Source organism: Salvelinus fontinalis, chromosome 19 (assembly GCF_029448725.1).
Source record: "Salvelinus fontinalis isolate EN_2023a chromosome 19, ASM2944872v1, whole genome shotgun sequence".
Taxonomy (NCBI): domain Eukaryota; kingdom Metazoa; phylum Chordata; class Actinopteri; order Salmoniformes; family Salmonidae; genus Salvelinus; species Salvelinus fontinalis.
Window position 1 is genome coordinate 43,618,868 of NC_074683.1, and position 25,591 is coordinate 43,644,458.

General features: G+C 42.1%; 1 protein-coding gene across 1 annotated transcript; it reads right to left on the minus strand.

Annotated features, from left to right (window-relative positions):
* Positions 1-520: 520 nt before the first annotated feature.
* LOC129816786 (tetraspanin-7-like) lies at positions 521-17,692 on the minus strand. Its single transcript, XM_055871674.1, has 8 exons — positions 17,557-17,692; positions 10,597-10,785; positions 8,965-9,039; positions 8,745-8,840; positions 8,507-8,662; positions 4,050-4,133; positions 3,754-3,834; positions 521-3,658 (listed from the first exon to the last, which is right to left on the minus strand). Exons 1-7 carry the CDS (start codon positions 17,635-17,637, stop codon positions 3,766-3,768), a joined length of 750 nt encoding a protein of 249 aa, XP_055727649.1. The 5' UTR covers positions 17,638-17,692; the 3' UTR covers positions 521-3,658; positions 3,754-3,765.
* Positions 17,693-25,591: the final 7,899 nt, after the last annotated feature.

The window sequence follows — 25,591 nt, forward strand, 5'->3', positions numbered from 1 at the left end:
CCATTTGTTTTGTACACTGCCGCTACTCGCTGTTTATTATCTATGCATAGTCACTTCACCCCTACCTACATGTACAAATTACCCCCGCACACTGACTCGGTACCGGTACCCCCTGTATATAGCCTCGTTATTGTGTTACTTTTTCAAAATGTTTACTTTAGTTTATTTGGTAAATATTTTCTTAACTCTTCTTGAACTGCGCTGTTGGTTAAGTAAGTATTTCACGGTAAGGTCTACACTTGTTGTATTCAGCGCATGTGACAAATAAAGCTTGATTTGATATGATTCATGGCAGAGTTCTTTAACACAGAGAAAGAGAGAGGTAAGAAGAAGGTGAGAGATAGGGAGGAAGAGGGAAAAGGTGGGAAGAGGGAGAGCTACAGGGGGATAATGGAGGTGAAAAGTAAGAGGGGAAGGATAGAATAAGAGGACAGAAGGAGTAAGAGAGAGAAAGAGAGTGTAGAGAATATACCTCCCATCACTCCAAACACAAAAAGAACGAGACACAGCGATTCAGCAGTAAAGTTATGATGATAATTTATTAATACAGTGATCACTGAAGGTTACAATATCAACAACTGAACACACTGTATTGGCATGCAGGGGTGTCATGCACCCCAAAAATCTGAGTGGGCACAAATTACATAAGGATGGCTGGGGGGTGGTCTGGAGTGATGGGAAGATGGATAATTTTGCATTTTTCAACCACCTGAAAACAGCTTTTTCCTGCAATCTAGAGCCATAATCATTATGTCAAAAAATATTTGTATTTTTCTGCATATCTAAGCATACCTCTTGAGCTGTCTGTATAATCCTGACTGGTGTCTTTTTTTTAAAATAACTAATTTTCTTCTCTGATCTCTGCAAAAATCTGAGTAAAAGATTGAAAGAAATGTGAGTCTTATTCAGTACATTTAGTTATTGCTTGCTTTTCTAAAATCTACCAGCCTTTTCAGCAGGGATGCCAGCTAAGATAGTTAGACAAGCTAGCTACTCTAACTTGATTGATAGCCTGAAACGACTTATTGGTAGCTAGTTATGAGGTTGGGAGATTGGGAATTTATCTGGGCTAGGTAAAGCCAACAACAACAACAAAATGTTTTACCAAAAAATGTATAGATCTTTTTCAACAGGATATGCATGATGCCTCTGTTGGCATGCTATAATTGCTGGTGCCGAGTTATTTAAAAAGGTTGGCTACAAAACAGTGTTTTAGCTTTTCGTTAACGCTGCAACTTTGGATTGCAATATTTATTGACTGGTCACGTTTGTTTTGTTAGTTTGGTACGATTTAGTGATCTACTTAATAACAGTAAACTGGCTTTCTACTCTGCTGGAGGTGGGGAAACTGGGGACCCAACCTGTTCACGGGATTTCACATAATCCATCCATTATAGGGAAGGAAATTCATTTCAATACACTGGCAGTTCTTGGTAGCATTTTATTTAAAGGTTCAGCTACCGGTTGTTTACCTGGTATATGGAATGGTGCTCCAATTTAGTATCAATGAAACAAATAAATGATCCATAGGTTATTATTGTGTAATTACCGTTTTACCATGCAATTTCTATGTACATACCAGTAATCCCTTCTATAAAAGAATTTCATGCAAAATAGTTGAGATTTGAATAACCCAGTATTGTAAATCTGAGTCATTAGTGAAAACAGCATACATGGAAGAGACCCAGAACCAGGGCTGAGATCCCTTGTATAGACGGGTTGGTTGTTTAGCAACAAAACCGAACCATGTACAACTAACGGGGCAAAACATACGGGGTTGGCTTGGATTGTTGACAGGTCAACTATATTTCGTCTCCAATGTTTACTGAACATAAATAAAGTTGCACAATGAGCACTCAAATGCATTGTTACAGTTGTTGGTTAGCAAGTTAGCTCGCAAATTTTTGCCATAATAGCATAGACATGACGTGGCATAAGTCGAAACACCTCAAAACAAGACAAGTACAAGAGCAAACGAGCCACTTACGATTCCCCACATGTCAGTGTTGCTAGCTATCTGGCCATCCAGAACCATAACAACACACAGCTTCTGCCCCAATGAAGCACACGCATTGTTTTCATGACGTTGTCAGCGAACCCGTCTATAGCACAGAGGTCCCAGCTGCCTCTGTCATGACTCTAAGACATGGACATACATACATACACAACACCATAAGAGGCCCCAGTCGGAGCGTGGAAATCATATCATTGACCTGAGCCTTACATCTATATGAGCATTGGCTGTATCTCACATGATACCCTATTCCCGGTTGTACACTCATGTCGGGATTCCACCGCAACTCTTTCTCACTCACACACACGTGCACAAACATGCACAATTGTAAGTGTGCACACAGAAAGGCAGACATTTAAAAAATGAAATGTCAACAATACATAAATTAAGCAAAAAGTAAACATAGGCCTATATATCTCAACATGTGGCACAAAAACACATAACATCAATAAAATCAATAAATAATGCTATTTATCAGAATCAGACAAAACTAAACATACAAATATTACAAGAACATACAAATAAATCCAAACAGCACAGTGTTCCAGACCAAAGTCGGCACACACAAATCATGATGTGTTAATATAATAAATGATAAATAATCTAGGAGCGTGGAAGACAGAGGAGGTAAGTGGGAGGAGCTATAGGAATGGAATAAATGGAACGGTATCAAACGTATGAAAACCACGTCTGACTCCATTCCAGCCATTACAATGAGCCAGTCCTCCTATAGCTCCTCCCACCAGCCAAAGTAAGCCACATTTACACATCCACAGACCAAATCAATTGCACAGTTCATTGTTATCTAATGTCATAGATATGGACACAATAGTCAGATATCATCCATGTAGCAGCGAAAAAGCAAAGATGCAAATGAAAGGCTACAGTTAGCTCTAAATGCTCTCTCAACGTTATATCAACATATCTTCTCTAAATGTCTAAAGTTTAGGTATTTACGGTGATCATGAACATCATGACAATACAGTGTATGTCGGCTACTGTATATATTTTTATGTGGGTTAATAATGTAATGTCTATTCAAATATGTGCATCGCTTTGGAGATGCTAGGGCCTATATGGAGCATGCCAGACCACAAGGGGGAACGATGAGAGGACAGGGAGACACAGGGGTCAAAGACTGCTAAGGAGAAGGATGAAGTTGCCCCTTAGCACTAATGCAGGGTCAGATATTCATTCATTATCCTAATGGTTAAATTTAGCATCAAGGGTGGGGTGAGCTGATCCTAGACCTGTGCCTCAGGGAAACTTCTCCACAGTGTCAGAGACTGCTAAGCTCATATGGAGTAGGAGGACGTTTCCCCTAGATGCTGGTCCAAGGTCAATCTTGTGTTGGGGAGGGTAAGCTGATCCTAGATCAGTGCTTACTTGCAGCTTTTACCAGCAGTCATTCAGTGAAGGAGTTTAAGGTACTGAGAGAAGCTCATGGCACAGTAGCATTAAGGAATGGTGCTTATTTACAATAAGTTTCAATAATGAGAGAGAGAGAGAGAGAGGGAGTGAGAGGGGGGAGAGAGGGAGAGGGGAGAGAGGGAGAGAGAGTTTTAGTGATGCAATGTGCTAGTGTTGTGGGGATCTTCTGTCCCAGTCTACCAAGATGTTGTTCGCCCTCTCCTCTTCATCTCCCTAAAAACAAACAACCACATAGGCTCTTAGATGTGTGTATAGTGTGTGTATGTGTGCGTGCGTGTGTGTGTGTGTGTGAGAGAATAGTCACTAACCTGCTCTCCCAGCTACACCATCTCATACTGATTAGCTGTAATGATCCTGGACAGACAACATGCCAGCAACATGCCAATCAACTGAGAAGGAGAGAGAGAGAGATAACTAGATCAGTGTTTTTCAACTCCAGTCACTGTATACCCCCAGCAGTACACATTTGTATTGTCCGGGGCTACAATAAAACGTGTACTGTTGGGGTACTGGAGGATTGGAGTTGGGAAGAACAGCTTTAGATTACAGTAGACCTTAAAAACAGCACTCATATCAACACACAAGTGCATTCTCTCTATCTCACCTGTGAGAAGGCGATGCCAAAAGTCACTCCTGCAATGATGGCCATGTTGATCTCGAGGAAGGAGGTGACCAGTTCATAACAGCCCTGAAACACAGGGGACGGGTTAGTGTGTAACACAGTGGATGGGTTACTTACTTAGACAGACAGACAGACAGACAGACAGACAGACAGACAGACAGACAGACAGACAGACAGACAGACAGACAGACAGACAGACAGACAGACAGACAGACAGACAGACAGACAGACAGACAGACAGACAGACAGACAGACAGACAGACAGACAGACAGACAGACAGACAGACAGACAGACAGACAGACAGACAGACAGACAGACAGACAGACAGACAGACAGACAGACAGACAGACAGACAGACAGACAGACAGACAGACAGACAGACAGACAGACAGACAGACAGACAGACAGACAGACAGACAGACAGACAGACAGACAGACAGACAGACAGACAGACAGACAGACAGACAGACAGACAGACAGACAGACAGACAGACAGACAGACAGACAGACAGACAGACAGACAGACAGACAGACAGACAGACAGACAGACAGACAGACAGACAGACAGACAGACAGACAGACAGACAGACAGACAGACAGACAGACAGACAGACAGACAGACAGACAGACAGACAGACAGACAGACAGACAGACAGACAGACAGACAGACAGACAGACAGACAGACAGACAGACAGACAGACAGACAGACAGACAGACAGACAGACAGACAGACAGACAGACAGACAGACAGACAGACAGACAGACAGACAGACAGACAGACAGACAGACAGACAGACAGACAGACAGACAGACAGACAGACAGACAGACAGACAGACAGACAGACAGACAGACAGACAGACAGACAGACAGACACACACACACACACACACACACACACACACACACACACACACACACACACACACACACACACACACACACACACACACACACACACACACACACACACACACACACACACACACACACACACACACACACACACACACAGGGGCGAAAATCTGAGATCAACCTTGGAGGGGACAATTACATTAAATTTTCTCAAGAGCAATTCCTGAGGGGGACACCAAAAGTAGTGCTGTAACACATAGCATACGTTGTTAAATGTATATTGAGGAACCATAATTCCTACAACTGGATAATTGATAGGTACAGTAGTTAACTGAAGGGTTTTCCCAACTTGTTCAAATGTTTAAATCATTATAATTCTACTACTAATAATAGTTATAGCAGTGCTCCTTACCAGTCCAGTATGTATGCAGGTATTCGTACTTACAACCAGCAATATCAAGAAAGGTCAGTAGGTGACAATGGTACTGTACACTGTATGGGTGTAGTTTTCATAAATACAATGAACATGGTGTGATCACATCTAAAAGAATCTCCATTGAGAACCATCACAAAGTTGGTCTCCGTATTGAATTGACCTTTTAATTTGACTTTTTCTGATACATTTATATAGTCATTAAATATGTCCACCTGGCCTGAGTCTACTACAATATCTTTACAAGAACAAAAAGCTTAAAATAAGTACAGTTCTAAAAGCAAAATAACTACTTCAATGAAAAACCCAAATAAATCAACCAAAATATCCTTCAGTCAGTGTCTCAACTCTTCAAACAGCAGCTATGGACAAGTATGTCGCACAAAGTATGCAATTTTAAATAAAATAACATGAAATAAATCATTTGTAAGTGTACTAAAAACTACTAAACAAAAGAACAACTATCAATTACACCATGGGTTCTCAAACAGGGGTCCATGGACTAATTGCAAGGGGTCCGTGAAATAAAAAAGTGTAATGAATGTAGTCAGTACCACAAGGTTTCCAGTAAGTTTACATATAATATAGAGGGGGTGGAGGTCCCTGAGGACCGCTCAAAACCTTGCCTGCCTTGCCTCAAAATATGCAGGGGTTCCAGTACCCCAAAAAGGTTGAGAACCACTGCTATACACACTACTGAACAAAAGAACCGAGCATATGTTTGCGGGTTTCCTCAACAACACATCAGTTGGCACTTTCGCAATGCCCTCGCCTGTTGTCTCCGACACCCTGTATAGCCCAATAAACTCCTTGTGAGGGACATGGTCATGGTCAACATAACGCAGACAGACATTCTCCTGTTCAGCACCAGAGACATCTTGAGTACCATCAACAATTAATGAAAATTGTACAATCGGAAGAGACCTAATCTCAGCTGCAATGCCTCGAATGACTATTGGCCATGATGTTCAGAATTTCATTCTGTGCTTTGGGGCCTGTGTACATTGTGGTACGCTCTGTTAACCACTTCAGTAAAATGGGATCATCCTCTTCTGCCCTAAGTTTCAAAATCTGGTATAAATTCCCACTGTCATCCGTGTGGCCTCTAAAGGCTTTTCCATGTCTTACTACATGCCGCACCGAACTAACAATTTTCATCAAGCAATGCCTTGCGTCATCCAGCTGTTTACCCCACGCGCTGGACATAACTGGACACTGATTGGATTTAGCTGGTGTGCTGTTACAATTACAAAGTAGCGGTGGGTTTGGCAATTTTGATGTGCTGTGAATTTTTCAATGCCTTTTCTCCAGTTCCTAAATCCTGCACTAATGAAGACAGCATCAGCTCTTTGGCCAAAAGATGGCTGGCTTGAAAACCCTTGGCTACAGTGAAAACACAACACTCCTTTTATTGATGGATTATAATGTAGCCAGGGGAAATCGCGAAACCATCTCTCTTGAAACGTCAACACTCTGTTGGCAAGAGTTTGCGGTTCTATAAATTGTGGGTGTGGCTGATATGGTTTTGTGCCATCACTGTGGTAACTGGACAATGCTGTGCCACTGTCCCCTATACTGGTGCTGCTGGCAACAAGGGTGACACTTGGTCCTGCCGTGGCTGTGACACTGTCCTCTGAAGTCTCTCTCCCTGGCTCTTTCCCTTTCACCACCCTAACTGACTCAGTCTGTCTCCTAGAAAATAAATAAGGTGTTTGCCGTACTCCTAACTACCGGTACCCAAAACTACACAATTAATCACAACAGCAATACCATTGCCGTAAACAAATCTTAGTTTAGTCACCAGTTTAAGTTGAGAGTGGGGGTATCCATGGCATTTTCCAATTATGTCCCTATTTTACAAGTCAAAAAAATTGAGAACCTTTCATAATGTTGCCAAACAAAGACTCAACAAACTTACCTGAGACTCCCTGTCTGCCAGTCTGTCCCTGCATATCTGTCCCCAACTCTGCTGTCTGTGTGCCATCTGTTGCTTGCTCTGCCTAATGACATCATTGTGAAACATTTCCATTCGCATTTCACTTCTTTCTTATGAACATTTTATCAACTAGTCGTTGAGATATTAGGATACTAGAGTTCTTACTATGCGTTTTGGTGTACTGACAAATACTCTGATGTCCGTCTTCTTACTTTTTTCTGCCATTTTTCTACCTGGCTGGCTGGCTGGCCTAGCTGCACACACACACATTTACACAACACATGCTGCAACCTTTTGTAATTTAAAATAGTTTGTTTCATATTGGCTGGCTTCCAACAATAGCTGAATTTGTAAAGCTAGCGAGCACCAATTCCGTTTCTGTGTGTTTGCTATAATCTTTGCTACCTGGTTAAATAAAGGTGAAATAAAATAAAATAAAAAAAGTTCACTATCGATAATTTATCTTTTGCAACGAGACCATTATATATATTTAAGACAATGGTAGAAGACAGTGTAGTTCTGTTCTGTTCAGTTTGGACTTCAGTTTATTGCTAACCTTATCACAGGGACGTCGAAGCACTACAGCTGCATGCTGATCTTGGAATAAACTGACGATAGCAAAGATTCCATCTTTGACGACGCCACATAAATGGAATAGGTACTAGCTAGCTTGATAGTTAATGTTTGCTTTAGTTTGCGCGCTAGCTCTGCAAATTCAACTAGTGTGTGAACCCTGCCAACATAAAAATAAATAAATAACATTGCTATGGATTGACTGGATTAACCTCACGTCAGTTACGTACATGTCCCTTTCGGACAGTAGATACAAACTCTCTATTACCTTGCCAGCTAAAGAACTGGCAGTGGATCAAACCATTGTGAGGCAAAGGGCGGGGGGGGTCGCAATCTTTTGAAATTTAAATGCGCTATTAAGTGTCTATAATCAGCACAAGTGCTTTCATTGCGTATTATTAATATTATTGAAATTACATAGTTATGTTTACAGTGATATATTGGGGGGGACAAATCATATTTTTCCCAAGATGGGGGGGTCGTCCCCCCCCCGTCCCCCCTGGGATTTCCGCCTATGCACACACACACACACACACACACACACACACACACACACACACACACACACACACACACACACACACACACACACACACACACACACACACACACACACACACACACACACACACACACACACACCTGTTGGTTGATCTTGGTGTGGTTTATGGTGGTGTTGCGGAGGTCCTGTGGGCTGCAGTCAGAGGAGTTGGAGCAGCAGCTCAGGGGAAAGCCGTTAGCAGGGTAGTACACACTGCCCAACCAGCTGGTGTAGTTGTACACCCCACAGCAATGCAGCTGGAGAGAGACACACAGACAGAGATGTGATTGAATTGTGTATTGTTGTTAGAATAGTAGTTTTGTTGTTGTTGTGACTCACGCTGCTTTGGACGTTGTCCACAACCAGGCTCTTTTCATCCTCAGCATCATAGTTCAACACCGCGTCAGTATACGTCCTCAAGAAGGTTCCCTTTATCTGTGGACACACACGCACAAACACGCAGGCACACACGTCATGTGACATATTTCTATTGGCAGGTAAGCGGCTGAGATGGGGCCAGATGAATTGTGGGTAATGTATTACAAATAGAGAAACTGACCTCATGACGAAAAACAAAGCCAGAGATCCCAGCCACCAACTCAGCTAGGAACACCAGGGACAAGAACATTGCATACTGTAGAGAGATAGAGAAAGAGAGATGGGTAGAGAGTGGGGAGAAAAAAATTCTATAAAAATAATCCACACACACAGGTTGGGTGTGGTGGGGACAGGCTAGTGAGTGAAGCACTCTATGTGTTATGTACACTACCGCTCAAAGGTTTGGGGTCACTTAGAAATGTCCTTGTTTTTTAAAGAAAATAAAACATTTTGTCCATTAAAATAACATAAAATTGGTCAGAAACACAGTGTAGACATTGTTAATGTTGTAAATGACTATTGTGGCTGGAAACAACAACCATCACTCCTGTGTTCCAATAGTACGTTGTGTTAGCTAATCCAAGTTTATCATTTTAAATGGCTAATTGATCATTAGAAAACCCTTTTGCAATTATGTTAGCACAGCTGAAAACTGTTGTCTTGATTAAAAAAGCAATAAAACTGGCCTTCTGGAGTATCTGGAGCATCTGCATTTGTGGGTTCGATTACAGGCTCAAAATGGCCAGAAACAAAGAACTTTCTTCTAAAACTCGTCAGTCTATTCTTGTTCTGAGAAATGAAGGCTATTCCATGCGAGTAATTGCAAAGAAACTGAAGACCTCGTACAATGCTGTGTACTACTCCCTTCACATAACAGCGCAAACTGGCTCTAACCAGAATAGAAAGAGGAGTGAAAGGCCCCGGTGCACAACTGAGCAAGAGGACAAGTACATTAGAGTGTCTAGTTTGAGAAACAGACGCCTCACAAGTCCTCAACTGGCAGTTTCATTAAATAGTACCCCAAAAACACCAGTCTCAACATCAACAGTGAAGAGGCGACTCCGGGATGCTGGCCTTCTAGACAGAGTTGCAAAGAAAAACCCATAACTCAGACTGGCCAATAAAAATAAAAGATTAAGACAAAAGAACACAGACACTGGACAGAGGAACTCTGCCTAGAAGGCCAGCATCCCGGAGTCACCTCTTCACTGTTGACGTTGAGACTGGTGTTTTGCGGGTACTATTTAATGAAGCTGCCAGTTGAGGACTCCAGATACTCAACTACTCTAAAGGACAGTATTATTGCTTCTTTAATCAGAACAACAGTTTTCAGCTGTGCTAACAATTGCAAAAGGGTTTTCTAATGATCAATTAGCCTTTTAAAATGATAAACTTGGATTAGCTAACAACATGCCATTAGAACACAGGCTGGTTGCTGATAATGAGCCTCTGTACACCTATGTAGATATTTCATAAAAAATCTGTCGTTTCCAGCTAAAATAGTAATTTACAACATTAACAATGTCTACACTGTATTTCTGATCAAATCTATGTTATTTTAATGGACAAAAAAAGTGCTTTTCTTTCAAAAACAAGGAGACCTTAAGTGACCCTTAACTTTTGAATGGTAGTGTAGATAATTATCATTGTGTTTCTCCAACTGCTCTGGGTTAATCAGCATCAAAACAATGCTTCGCAACCCCAGCTGCAGATTCCCAGATCCTGTGTGTGTGTGTGTGTGTGTGTGTGTGTGTGTGTGTGTGTGTGTGTGTGTGTGTGTGTGTGTATGCTCCTCTCCTCCCTCTCCCCTCACCAGTTTGAGCATCCATGGGCTCCCCCTGCAGGTGGCGAAGCATCCGAACAGGCCGAAGACGATGATGACAGTCCCAGTGCCGATGAGGACGTATGGAGCATTGGTGGTGTTCTCAGCTATCAGAGAGATATAAGGGCCCAGCATAAACTTCCCCCATACTCCCACTGCCAAGAGGATCGCTCCTGTGATCTGAAGAACAGAAAGAAAGAGAGAAACAGAGCGGGAAAGGAGATGAGTGAAAGGGGAGAGGACAGAGAGAGGGTAGGTAGTAAAGGGGAAATATATGAGTAAAGGGTGATGACGATGGGTGGAAAGAGGTGAGAGAGCAGATGGAGGAGACAGAGGAGGAGAGGGGAGAAGATGCCAGACAGATGTTGATATCCAGAGGTACACTATTCAGCCAGCAGAGTGCAGTGCTGCTACTGATGGTGCTACTGATCGTGCTTTGACCAAAGACTAGAGAACACCCCCCATGGCTCAACAATGCATAGCCACCCACCCTCTGCCTCTCCACAGTATGGGACAATGAAGTTTCCCCTGGACACAGATCTAAGATCATTGTTTTGAGTGTAATTGATAGCAGGTTTAAATGTCGTTATAAACTTGCTGGTTTGAGCCCTGAATGCTGATTGGCTGACAGCCATGGTATATCAGACCATGTGTATGACAAAACATTTATTTTTACTGCTCTAATTATGTTGGTAACCAGTTTATAATAGCAATAAGGCACCTCTGGGGTTTGTGGTATATGGACAATATACCATGACTAAGGGTGTGTTGCATCGTGCCTAAGAACAGCCCTTATCTGTGGTGTTGGCCATATACCACAAGCCTTCGGGTCTTATTGCTTAATTATACGATGGAATACTCCTTTCTGATTGGTTTGAAAGGCATTCTAAAGCGTGCATTATTTCCCTATAACACACAGTCCTTTTACACGGTAGAATTCAATGGCTATGATTATTTTTTACATTTTGTTTGAGCTGCTTTTGAAAGCAAAAGTCAAACTGAAAACAGTATTGGTATTGTTGAATTCGATTTTCATAATAGCAAGCTAGGACTCATGGTTTGGTTAGCTAAACTAGCAAGTCTGTTTGGTTACCACGGCAACTACTGTAGCTATCTAGTAAACTTCATTCCTACTGGCAAATGAACACATTTCTAGTTGCAAATGTGTTAAATTATAGCCATGGTATAAAAGGGATAATCAACTCGGGGCTCTAAGCTTTCCCTGGAAAATAATACAACTCAGTGGAAGGTCTGTTCCACTCTGCTAATGCGTTGTGGAAAACCCCTTCCACACGTCGTTCATTATTTTCCACAGAACGCATAGCCCCTTGTTATTTATCCCTTACATAAGTGATAACTCTCTGACCAAGGAGCAAATAGCAGTTGTTTCTAGGTGTCATAACAGAGAGGGGAGTGCAGAGAAAGAGACAGAGAGAGGGAAGGAATGGGGGAGAGGTTTAAGGCGAAGGGATATGTTGATCGTTTTTCTGTGGAACACACATACACACACACACACACACACACACACACACACACACACACACACACACACACACACACACACACACACACACACACACACACACACACACACACACACACACACACACACAAAGAGGGAACGAATCAAAAGAACCCTTTGATCCAGAGCGAGCCGCTTCCTCCTGTGGCACTGCTCTTAGCATTTCTAATGAAGGCCACTCATAAAGGAGTGTGTTGTGTGGGCCAGCTAAATGCCCGTGTCCCAGCTGGGGGTCCGCTGCTTTTTGGGACGGGGTACAGAAGGGGTGCCGATCTGTTAATGCCACCCCACTAGCAAAGCCTGTTGCCAACTCATCATCAGCCCCCTACCCCCCACCATGAGGTCTCTCTCTCCTGCCGGCTGTCATACTGCCACATAGCAGGCCTGCACACACATCCACATAAGCAGAACCACACAGGCACACAAACAATATGACATAGTTTTACTGGCAGGTGTACAGGCCCAATTGTGGTCTAAATGTATTTTCATTACCTGAATGAGGTACAGTGCTGGACTGTAGCAAACGTCTGCACATCATAAGACTAGTTATCAAGGCCTTGATTAGTTGCATCAGGTTTGTGAGAGCAGGGCTGGGACAAACATGTGCACCCGTTTGGGATGGAAGAACACTAGGAGAGGTGTCAGGGACAGGGACCGTTTGACTGGCAGGGCCAGAGTTAAACTGTATCTATGGTAACAAACATCCATCTCTGAGGTGCTGCAGTATCCAAGCAGAACTCAGCCAAAACATACAAAAAAGCTCCCTCTCCTCCTCTCTTTGTCATTCTAACCTTGTATGAACAGCAGGTGGCAAACCCCCCCCCTCTCCGTAAGTCTAAATGTACTAACTGCCCTCGAAACCTGGACTGTTCTTCACAAATTAAAAGACCGAGGCACTACAATCCCTTAAAAACCACAAAATGATAACACTTTTTAATCAAAGCACCACCACAGACCTAAATCAATAAAATGTCCCTATTATCTCTGAATATGTTTATTTCTCAACCATTCATAAGTAATGACACCAACACAGACCAAAGGGCTCGGTTTAGTAATGAGTGGAAACACAAACACTGCATTAATGACTCAGCTCAGATCCCTATCTGTACTGTATAGCTGGTACTACATAATGTACACAGTATAATGACAATGCTCCTACATGTATCACTGTTGGAAGTCTTGCGGTTTTAATGTGCGTAGGGAACTTAGCAGAGAATCAATTAGGCTCCACCTCGTGGCCTGTGTGTGGGCTTGTACTGAATGAACTATCTGGCATCATTATAAGAATACTGCCTTGATAATGGTTTATTCTATTGTTCTAGTATCGCTGATATTCATCTTCTATCTTATTTAACAAGAATCGCTTGCTTGTTTCTATAAACAAAAAACAAAAAGTAGTTATCAGGTAGGCTAACTATCATGTAAATACGATTTTTCCAAGGGATTCAAGAAAATGTGTATTTTTTTCAGAATCTTTTGGGACTTTGTGAGAAATTATAATATCTTAATCATAAGTTATAATTGGGGGCACACACATAAGATAAGTGCACAAACCAATTTCCCACACTAATAGTCATATGTTCATGCCAGCTGTTCTGCGGTGAGGTGACAACAGGGGGTCATATGTATGCCCTTGTCCAATGGCCCTGAGAGGTGAGTTCTGCATGTTAAGGAGTGTGTTGTTGCCATTTTATGTTTTTTTTGTCATTGTACCAGTATACTTGCTCCTCTACTGATTGATCAATGTCTATCAATCTATCTATCTTGTCTTTGTATTATAAAAATCCTTCCATCTATTTTTTTTATTTAACCTTTATTTAACTAGGCAAGTCAGTTAAGAACCAATTCTTATTTACAATGACGGCCTACACCGGCCAAACCTGGACAACGCTGGGCCAATTGTGCGCCGCCCTATGGGACTCCCAATCACAGCTGGTTGTGATACAGCCTGGATTCAAGTGACGCCTCTAGAACTGAGACGCAGTTCCTTAAACTGTTGCGCCACTCGGGAGCCCCTATTGCATTGATAGTCAGGCCAGATGATAGACTAGACAGTGTGTTTGTCTGCATGCAATATAGCTGATGTCATATGTTGAAAACAGAACCCAGGCTAGGGCTGCAGGAAGTGATGATGTTGTTGTTGTTGTGATGCAATCGACCATTGTAGAGGTTGCCCTTAGTCCTAGATCTAGGATCAGATGACTCTAACAATCTGAACCATTAGGGCTATGAAGAAAACATTGGACTCTGTACCACAGGTAACGAGGCAAAATCTAACTAATAAATTCCAATGCAATCTGGTAGATTACTCAGAAACCAGCAGCCATGGCAACACGAATGACCCCTTTCCCCCCAGTCCCCAAAAGAGAAAATATGTCCCACTTGGTTAAAACTGGTTGAATCGACGTTGTTTCCATGGCATTTCAAAAACAACAAAAAATCAATGTGATGACCTTGAATCAACGTGGAAAACTGATTGGATTTTCAAAAACTCATCAACCTAAGGGAATTTCGTCTTTTTTTCACCCAACTTTTAATGTAATTCCAATGACATGGTGACATATTTTGTTGATTTCACACATAATTCACGTTAGTCGAACACTTAACCAAATGTAAATCAAAACTAGACATTAAAATCAGAGGAGGTTGGTGGGAGGAGCTATAGGAGGACAGGCTCATTGTAATGGCTGGAATGGAACAAATGGAATGGTATCAAACCACATGTTTGACTACGTTCCATTTATTCCCTTCCAGCCATTACAGTGAGCCTGTCCTCATATAGCTCCTCCCACCAGTCTCGTCGGGGAGTGGGGGAGGGCTATTTTTAACATTAAAACATGCCAGTGTCTCACATACCCCAAGTCTGACACCTGCACTACTGGAGACCACACCGTGTAAACTAGAGTCTGAAGCACTCGCCGGATGACATTAGCTGTGGGGCGGCAGAGTAGCTTAGTGGTTAGAACGTTGGTTGCAAGTTCGAATCTCCGAACTGACAAGGTACAAATCTGTTGTTCTGCCCCTGAACAAGGCAGTTAACCCACTGTTCCTAGGCCGTCATTGGAAATAAGAATTTGTTCTTAACTGACCTGCCTAGTAAAATAAAAAAGCTGAGGACAGTGAAACTCAGGAACCAAACTATCTGAAGAATTCCAAACCAACACCCACCCCTCTGACCTCAGCCCATTCCAAGGTGTAGACACCCTGACCTCTGACCTCAGCCCATTCCATGGTGTAGACACCCACCCCTCTGACCTCAGCCCAAGGTGTAGAAAGAGCATCTCAGGATAAGAGCTGCACATAAACACTGTGAGTTTGTTTTGGTTTGACTGTAGAGGGATTATGTTTCTACTGACTACTGTTTCTCATGTAGCCTAATAGACACAGGAGTTGGCTCAAGAAATACATGCTATGGTATGACAATTATAGTCTCAGGAAACATATGACAAACGTATAAGAGTGAGTCAGTCAGACCATAGAATTAGGAATGAGAGTACTAGAATGGACAACCCTTCTTATGACAGTATAAAAAAGGTCAGCCATTTTGGTAAGGGAGTTGGTCAACCCATAGAATTAGGAATTAGAGTACTAGAATGGACATGAACCTTCTTAAAATGGGATAAAGGTCAGACATATTGGTCAGGGAGTTGGTCAACCCATAGAATTAGGAATTAGAGTACTAGAATGGACATGAACCTTCTTAAAATGGGATAAAGGTCAGACATTTTGGTCAGGGAGTTGGTCAACCCATAGAATTAGGAATTAGAGTACTAGAATGGACATGAACCTTCTTAAAATGGGATAAAGGTCAGACATTTTGGTCAGGGAGTTGGTCAACCATGGTTTGCCAGTGCTGTGATAAGAACAATATTATGTAAAATAATGAATTTCAATAATATATCTGCACTGTATGTTTGTTAGAGAGCTATCCAGCCAGTTTAGTGGAATGATTCCATTAGTTTTTCTTCAAATTAACTGCCAATATGCCAACATGCCATAAAAACAATGCTGTCAATCCACAGCCATACACTGACTAAAATCCACTGACTTAGACAGCTGAATTAGACAAGTTGTAAATGCAACCAGTACTGATATTGTATCATATAATAACACTCCCAGCTTTAGAAGATGTAAACATTTATGGCCTGTTTAGTTACATATATTTTAAATACTATTTATACATATTTTCTGTTTTATAAAACCAGTATAAACAGTATTTAGTATTATATGACAATATTTTGCAGTGACAGTACTTCTTTTACACCATGTTTTAATATCACATGAATTACTTTAATTTTCCAGCATAAGTAAAAGCAGGGAATGCATTACCTCAACTCTGGACCTCAATGCCAGTTCCACTGCATTTGTTTTATTGTTCCCCTCTAATCAGGGAATGATATAGACATGGGACACTAGGTGGGTGCAATTAATTATCAGGTAGAAAAGAAAACCAGCATGCTCTGGACCTCATAGGGTAAGAGTTGAATACCCCTGACCTATGCCTATTCGGCCATTCTTTCCAATTAGACTGGTTTGGATTTATCCCTGACCAAAATGGCTGCCATTATCATATCGTTCTGGATCTTTGAAGGTTTGTGACATAGAGATCCTATTAAATTAATAGAGGGACTATGGTAAAAACAAACAACGTAACAGGATATATCATTTCAAGTGGGCTGTAGGATATGTTTACAAAGTCAGGTGCACATCCATGGCGGGGCTATATAGTGCCACACATCCAGTATGGTTAGTCTAAATCAATGACAAAACATTGTATGCTGGTATAATGACCAATGACTAGAGTCTATGCATACTGTAGCCTTAGCATTGACGGGATGACTTCCATGTTGCTACGCACCAAATGATGGACCAGACAGAAACCGTTACATGAGTGGCTGCTGATTTGCCTGCATCAACAGCCTCGACTGATAACCTCTGCCTATCTCTGTCACTACAGAAAAGCTGCTGCACTCTATATTCTACGCATATGCCATGCATATGTATTGCGGTCATACTGACAACTTTGAAATAGAGAGCAACATTTCGCGAGCTGGAGTCGGTGACAATGTGCGCAATAAGCCTACAACTGGGCTGGACAGCTGAGGATGTCGCATTTCTCCAAGCGTGTGGTTGTAAACATTACCCGATAAGAAGTCATCATCATAAAAGGCACAGCTGAAACACATTTATAGCATTACATGCACGGTAGCAAGAAATCCTATGAAGACAAAAGTCCACCCTCGAATTAACTGAATTAATCATCCATATAGAAAAATAAAGGTAGGCTACCCCTTTCGTCATAGAGGGCACGTTGGCATGCACTTATTTTCTATACGGGTACACCTGACATGTCTGCATCTACAACGACAACTATCTCCCCAAAAGGCTTACATTGGGGCATGGATAAACCGAGGGTAACGTTAACTTACCCAAAATACGAAGGAGTAAACGATGAGGAGGGTTTTGAGAAAGGTTATCACTGGTTTGGTCTCCATTATGCCCAATGCCATACCACAGTAAACTGAAAAGGAGGTTTCTGCAAACGTTGCGCTACCATGACTCTCCGCTGGAGGACATTCACAGCGCAGCCGCCAAAGTGCCCCATTAACCACTGATACAGGGTCAGATATTCTTTCTCCGTAATAGTAGGTAAGATTCGCTTTGACAAGGGTTATCTGTTCCTAGATCTGATCTGTGGTTAAGAGCAAATACCTCGAGAAACAACACAGCTCCATTACACCCTCTGGCGTGCGTTTCCAAGGGCAGTATTAGCAGCCAGGGGTGCGTTCATTACGGTAGAACGGTGTTCAACGTTAAATAAAAAAATTGCATACAAGCAGTTTAACTATGATTTATGCAGTGCATGGTCGAACTAATCAAGTGTCAGGCCCTGGGAAATAACATTTTAAAGGATCCCCTATTGGCGTCAGAAATAACATTTTAAAGGACCCGCTATTGGCGTCAGAAATAACATTTTAAAGGACCCCCTATCTGCGTCAGAAATAATATTTTAAAGCAAATGTTCTGCAATTCTAAGCATTTTGCCTTAGGGCAGAGATACCATTTAGCATTGTGCCTGAGGGCAGAGATACCATTTAGCATTGTGCCTGAGGGCAGAGATACCATTTAGCATTGTGCCTGAGGGCAGAGATACCATTTAGCATTGTGCCTGAGGGCAGAGATACCATTTAGCATTGTGCCTGAGGGCAGAGATACCATTTAGCATTGTGCCTGAGGGCTACCATTTAGCATTGTGCCTGAGGGCAGAGATACAATTTAGCATTGTGCCTGAGGGCAGAGATACCATTTAGCATTGTGCCTGAGGGCAGAGATACAATTTAGCATTGTGCCTGAGGGCAGAGATACCATTTAGCATTTTTCAGGCTTAAATTACCATGCTTTTAAATTCAAAACAACATTTTCGGGGAAAAAAATAAGAATTGAGTTATACCAATATCCCTGTGACCCTGTGAGTTTCGTGTTGAGAAATAGATTTGTTAGCATTTACCTTTAGGTTACTTTAGCTTTGCTTCTTCATCGGATGAATGGTTTTAGAATTTAGCATATACTGTATTTCAAAGCGAACTAGGTCCACTAACTTTTATTTTATATATTTCGAATACCCCGATTGTTGGCGAATATGTGCTGATAGTTTATTGGCCTAATAGGCCTACTTTTGAATGGATTGTTTTGCGTCCTCAGACATAGTCGGTTTTACTTGCTAGATGATAAAGTATATAACAGTTTGTACTTCAAGACCACGATTATTAATAAAAGATTACTGCTCATTGTAACATAAATACATTACAGATTTGTGTGCTGCTGTATGGTTAGTTCAATAAAAACATTATTGCATGACTTTCGGGGAATCACATTAACTTGAAAAGTGTGCCTAATGTTGAATTGTCCAGCATCTGACAATTTTATCACATCAAAATATATTGGTCGGTACACAGTTTAGCAGATGTTATAGCTTGTGTTACTACCAGTGCAGCAAAAATGTCAAACAAGTACACAAATAATAATAAAAAACAAGAAATCACTCATGTCTGAATCCAATGAACAACCCAATAACACTATCATCTATGCGTACATACACGAACAATATATACTTTTTAGTGTATTTTTATGTACAGCAGTATATATATACAGCGAGCTATGTTGAGCATCCAGTGCATAAATAAACAGTGTAACAAAATGCAATGTACAGTAGTAGATATAGTAGAATGAGCTCTGTGAATAATGCAGTATGAATACACTGTGAAAACAGTATAAAAGAAACGGTCCAGTGTTCGTCTCTACAGTGCATTCCTAAAGTAGTCAGACCCCTTGACTTTTTCCACATTTTGTTACATTACAGCCTTATTCTAAAATGGATTCTCATTTTCTTTTATCACCATATTGACAAAACAAAAACTTAATAAACATAAAAAACATAAATACCATATTTACATAAGTATTCAGACCCTTTGCTATGAGACTCAAAATTGAGCTCAGGTGCATCCTGTTTCCATTGATCATCCTTAAGCTGTTTATACAATTTGATTGGTGTCCAGCTGGGGTAAATTCAATTGATTGGACCTGAATAGGAAGGCACACCTGTCTATATAAGGTCGCACAGTCGACAGTGCATGTCAGAGCAAAAACCAAGCCATGGGGTCGAAGGAATTGTCCGTAGAGTGCCGAGACAGGATTGTGTCAAGGCACAGATCTAGGCACTAAAAGAAGTTTGGAACCACCAAGACTTTTCCACCAAGACCTTTCCGCCCGGCCAAACTGAGCAATCGGGGGAGAAGGGCCTTGGTCCGGGAGGTGACCGAGAACACGATAGTCACTCTGACAGAGCTCCAGAGTTCCTCTGTGGAGATGGGAGAACCTTCCAGAAGGACAACCATGTCAGCAGCACTCCACCAATCAGGCCTTTATGGTAGAGTGGCCAGACGGAAGCCACTCCTCAGTAAAAGGCACATGACATCCGCTTGGAGTTTGCCAAAAGGCACCTAAAGGACTCTCAGACCATGAGAAACAATATTCTCTGGTCTGATGAAACCAAGATTGAACTCTTTGGCCTGAATGCCAAGCGTCACGTCTGGAGGAAACCTGGCACCATTCCTACGGTGAAGCATGGTGGTGGCAGCATCATGCAGGGGGGATGTTTTTCAGCGACGGGACTGGGAGACTAGTCAGGATCGAGGCAAAGATGAACGGAGCAAAGTACAGAGAGATCCTTGATGACAACCTGCTCCAGAGCACTCAGGACCTTAAACTGGGGCAAAAGTTCGCCTTCCAACAGGACAACGTCCCTAAACACACAGCCAAGACAACCCAGGAGTGGCTTCGGGACAAGTCTCTGAATGTCCTTGAGTGGCTCAGCCAGAGCCCGGACTTAAACCCGATCGAACATCTCTGGAGAGACCTGTAAATAGCTGTGCAGCGACAATCCCCATCCAACCTGACAGAACTTGAGAGGAGCTGCAGAGAATGGGAGAAACTCCCCAAATATAGCTGTGTCAAGCTTGTAGCGTCATACCCAAGAAGACTTGAGGCTCTAATCGCTGCCAAAGGTGCTTCAACAAAGTACTGAGTAAATGGTCTGAATACTAATGTAAATATTATATTTCATTTTTTCAAATTTTTATACATTTTCAAAAATGTCGAATAACCTGCTTTTGCTTTGGCATTATGGGGTATTGTGCGTAGATTGAGGGAAAAAACGATTTAATACATTTTAGAATAAGGCTGTAACGTAACAAAATGTGGAAAAAGTAAAGGGGTCTGAATACTTTCCGAATGGACTGTACATGGGACGTGTGTGAGTGTATATGTGAGTACAGGAGTCTCTTTGTGTATAAAGTCTGTGTGTGTGTGTTTTGCAGACTGGTCACAGACTAGACGTAACATACTAAACGTATATCCGGGACAGTCAAATTAGTTTGATACAATATGTTACGTTTGGTATAGTTACATGAGATAGAAGGTTACTTTTGGCAAAAACAAAATGAGGGTGGTTGATCAGGATGGATAGATGGGCAGGCGTACAATTTGAGTGTACAAAACATTAGGAACCCCTGCTCTTTCCATGACAGAGTAACAAGGTGAATCCAGGTGAAACTATGATCCCTTATTGATGTCACTTATTAAATCCACTTCAATCAACTTCAATGTGTGTTGTTGTTGTCCTTATTAATACAGACAGAAAAGAGCCCCAACTTCTTAATCATAGCCTCAATTTTGTTCCGCACATTGAATATAGTTGCGGAGAGTCCCTGTAATTGTCACGCTCGTCTGAATGAATGGACCAAGGCGCAGCGTACTTAGAGTTCCACATGTTTAATAAATATGAAACTCACCAAAAACAATACAGAAGGAAACGAAACGTGACGTTCTGGGCTGCTCACAGGCAGCTACATAAATACAAGATCCCACAAACAACAGGTGGGAAAAGGCTGCCTAAATATGATCCCCAATCAGAGACAACGATAGACAGCTGCCTCTGATTGGGAACCATACCAGGCCAACAAAGAAATAGAAAACAGATTTCCCACCCTAGTCACACCCTGACCTAACCAAATATAGAATTAAAAGGATCTCTAAGGTCAGGGTGTGACAGTAATCCTAGATTCAGATCATTCAGGTGAGAAAAAACATCACCCAGTTAGGCCAGTCGTGTGAGAAACTCGTCATCATGCAAGCAGTCAGACAAGTGAAAATTATGGTCAGTAAAGAAAACCTTAAGCTCGTCTCTCAATTCAAAAATACATGTCAATACTTTGCCCCTTGATAACCAGTGCACTTCTGATTGTTGTAAAAGCGTTACATGGTTGCTGCCCATATGATCGCATAGTGCAGAAAATACACGAGAGTTCAGGGGCCTTGCTTTAACAAAGTTAACCAACCTTTCAAGCTGTCAGGCATTCCTTTGGCAGCAAGAGCCTCTCGGTGGATGCTGCAGTGTACCCAAGTGAAGTCGGAAACAACTGCTTGCACCTGCGTTTCCCTGTCATGGCTTTTGCGCCATCAGTACAGATACCAACAAATCTTGACCACCAAAGTCCATTTGATATCACAAAGCTGTCCAGTACTTCAAAAATATACTCTCATGTTGTCCTGGTTTGCAGAAGAGGATGTCTTCCTTAACTGATCCACCATAAACATAATGGACATATACCAGGAGCTGTGCCAGGCCCGCCACGTCTGTTGACTCATCCAGCTGTAACGCATATAATTCACTGCCTTGTGTGCGAAGCAGTAATTGTTTCAAAACATCTCCTGCCATGTCACTGATGCATTGTGAAACAGTGTTGTTTGTAGTTTTCGTTTTTTGTTTGTAGTTCTTTTGGGGCTTTCCCCCCAGCATTGTCCCAGCCATATCCGCAGCAGCAGGAAGAATTAAGTCCTCCACAATAGCATGGGGCTTGCCTGTCCTAGACACTCAGTAGCTCACCATATAAGACGCGTCTAGCCCCTTCTTATTAATGCTATCTGTGCTTTTATACATGTCTACTACTCAAAAGTTGTCTTTATCCTCGCCTTAAAAAACTCCTGTGGCTGATTTTTCAAATTGTCATGTTTTGTTTCTAAATGTCTGTGCAAGAGTGAAGGTTTCACACGGGAGAGTAACGGTTATTGTGATTGGATGTTAATTATTTGACTTGGCTACCTGTATTTGACATTGTGTTTGCTGAACACTAGGTGGTTACATTTTTATTTTTGGCAGTGAAACGAGGCTACTCAGAGGTGAGGGAAAAAAAGTCACCCAAATGTGTAGCCCCGTTGGAAAATATAAATGTACGGTTTGAAAATGTGAAGAAAAAAAGTATATATATTAAAAAATAAATAAATGTGAATCACATGTTTATTTGGCGTACCTCCAACGGCTTTGCAGCCCAGTTTGGTAATACCTGATCTTGCTGATCTAGGGGGTAATCATTAGTCCAACAGTTGCAAATGAGAGTTTATATTGGACAATTCAGGTATGTTTATCCACATTTCATTCCGTGTGCTTCCTTTTAAGAAATGTTTTTCAACAGAATCAGTGAAATGAATACACCCCTGATCGCATGCAAAAACATTTCACTTTCATAGCAGCCACATAAAAACAGCATGATCACTTTGCTCGTTGTATATACACAATTCCTTCTCACAACTATCTACGCGCTCTCCTCCTCTCACATTTTCCCTTCGCTTGTGGACTTCAGTGCACAACACATCAGCTGTCTGTGACCAGGCAACAAAACCTTTCTAAGACAAACGTTCATATCATGACCGCTAACCACTACACACAGCCTACATCTTTGTCATGTCATAGTCAACTAGATCTACTAGAACTAGCACGTTAGTAAATCTGCTTCAATCATGCCGTACAGTGTACAGTCAGAAAGAAGTTACACAGGCGGGTCCCGGGGACAATAAATTAAGAAAACAAAAAGGTTACCTTAACCTGGAAGAGTTCCAGTGTTGGATAACCATAGCCAGCTAGCTAACATAGCAACCCTCTCTGTTTGAGCCAGGTGTTTGAGTAGGCTAAACTAGCTAGCTGCATTAGCTAGCTAAGTGAAAGTGAAAAAAATACAACCAAATATAGCTACTGCAGTTCTCTCTCCCTCTCTTGCTTCTTCTTCATTTTGGAATACATGTATTTGTTCAAAACAATTCAACTATTATCTTTCTCTCTGAGTCAACTACTCACCACATTTTATGTACTGCAGTGCTAGCTAGCTGTAGCTTATGCTTTCAGTACTAGATTTTCAGTACTAGGCTCCTCTGAGGAGCCTCCACTGCACCATATTTACTCTTAAAATGCTCCACATTTTTTCTTTTTTCCTGCCCTCTTTCTTATCGACCTCAATGGGGTCCCCTGACTCCATCTCCAATTGTGACAACCATTCAGGCGTACCCGCCATCTTGTTACTCCTTGTTAGGGAACTCAATGAACTTCACTCGACTCTATGTAAACTGGAAACTATATATCTGGAGGCTGCATTTTTTGTAGCTGGGGATTTTAACAAAGCAAATTTGAGAACAATGTTACCTACATTTTATCAGCATATTGGTTGCACGACAGGTAGAGCTAATACTCTCGACCACTGCTACTCCAACTTCCGCAATGCACAAAGCCCTCCTTTCGGCAAATCCAACCATGACGCCATCTTCCTTGTCCCGGCTTATTGGCAGAAACTCAAACAGGATGCACCAGTGACGAGAACCATTCAACGCTGGTCTGACCAATCGGAAGCCACGCTCCAAGATTGTTTTGATCACGCGGACTGGAATATGTTCCGATTCGCCTCAGAGGACAATATTGACCTATACGGTGACTCGGTGAGCGCGTTTATAAATAAGTGCATTGGAGACGTCGTACCCACTGTGACCATTAAAACCTACCCTAACCAGAAACCGTGGATGAATGGTGGCATTCGCGTAAAACTGAAAGCACGATCCATCGCATTTAACCATGGAAAGAGGTCTGGAGATTTGGCTGAATATGAACAGTGTAGTTATTCGCTCCGCAAGGCAATCAAACAAGCGAAATGCCGGTACAGGGACAAGGTGGAATCGCAATTCAATGACTCAGACACAAGACGTACTGTCACGCCCTGGCCTTAGTATTCTTTGTTTTTCTTTATTATTTTAGTTAGGTCAGGGTGTGACATGGGGAATGTTTGTGTTTTGTTGGTTTTGGGTGATTATATGGTAAAGGGGTTGTTGGGTGTAGTGTATGGGTTTGTGTTGAGTGCATGTGTCTAGCGTTGTCTATGTTGGTTTAGTTGTCTAGGAGAGTCTATGGTTGCCTGAATGAGTTCCCAATTAGAGACAGCTGATTTCTGTTGTCTCTGATTGGGAGCCATATTTAGGGTAGCCATAGGCTTTCATGTGATGTGGGTAATTGTCTATGTTATACGTTTGTAGCCTGTGTGTGCACTACGTTTGATTAGCTTCACGATCGTTTATTGTTTTGTTTAGTGTGTAAGTGTTTTTGTTTCGTTTTGCCTTCGTCATCAATAAAAGAGATGGCGTATTTTCCAAATGCTGCGTTTTGGTCCGTCAATCCTCCACACGATCGTGACAGAATTACCCACCAATACAGGACCAAGCGGCATGTAAAGCGGCAACAGGACCCACCTACACAGGATTCTTGGACATGGGAGGAGATACTGGATGGTAAGGGGCCGTGGGCACAACCGGGAGAATATCGCCTTCCTCGTGAAGAGCTGGAGGCAGCTAAAGCCGAGAGGAGGCTGCACGGAGACAAGGCTGGAAGCCCGTGAGTACAACCCAAAAATTTATTGGGGGGGGCCTTAAAGGGAGTGTGGCGAAGTCAGGTAGGAAACCTGCGCCTACTCCCTGTACTTACCGTGGAGAGCGAGAGTACGGGCAGACACCGTGTTACGCAGTAGAGCGCACGGTGTCTCCTGTATGCGTGCATAGCCCGGTTTGGTACATTTCAGCTCCTCGTATCGGCAG

Excerpts from the sequence above, each read along its gene's own strand:
- LOC129816786 (XM_055871674.1), bottom strand. The coding sequence starts at position 17,637 with ATGGCATTGGGCATAATGGAGACCAAACCAGTGATAACCTTTCTCAAA. Across the intron at positions 8,841-8,964 it reads GCTTTGTTTTTCGTCATGAG|ATAAAGGGAACCTTCTTGAG; the intron begins GTCAGTTTCTCT and ends GTGTGTCCACAG. Across the intron at positions 8,663-8,744 it reads TGGACAACGTCCAAAGCAGC|CTGCATTGCTGTGGGGTGTA; the intron begins GTGAGTCACAAC and ends GTCTCTCTCCAG.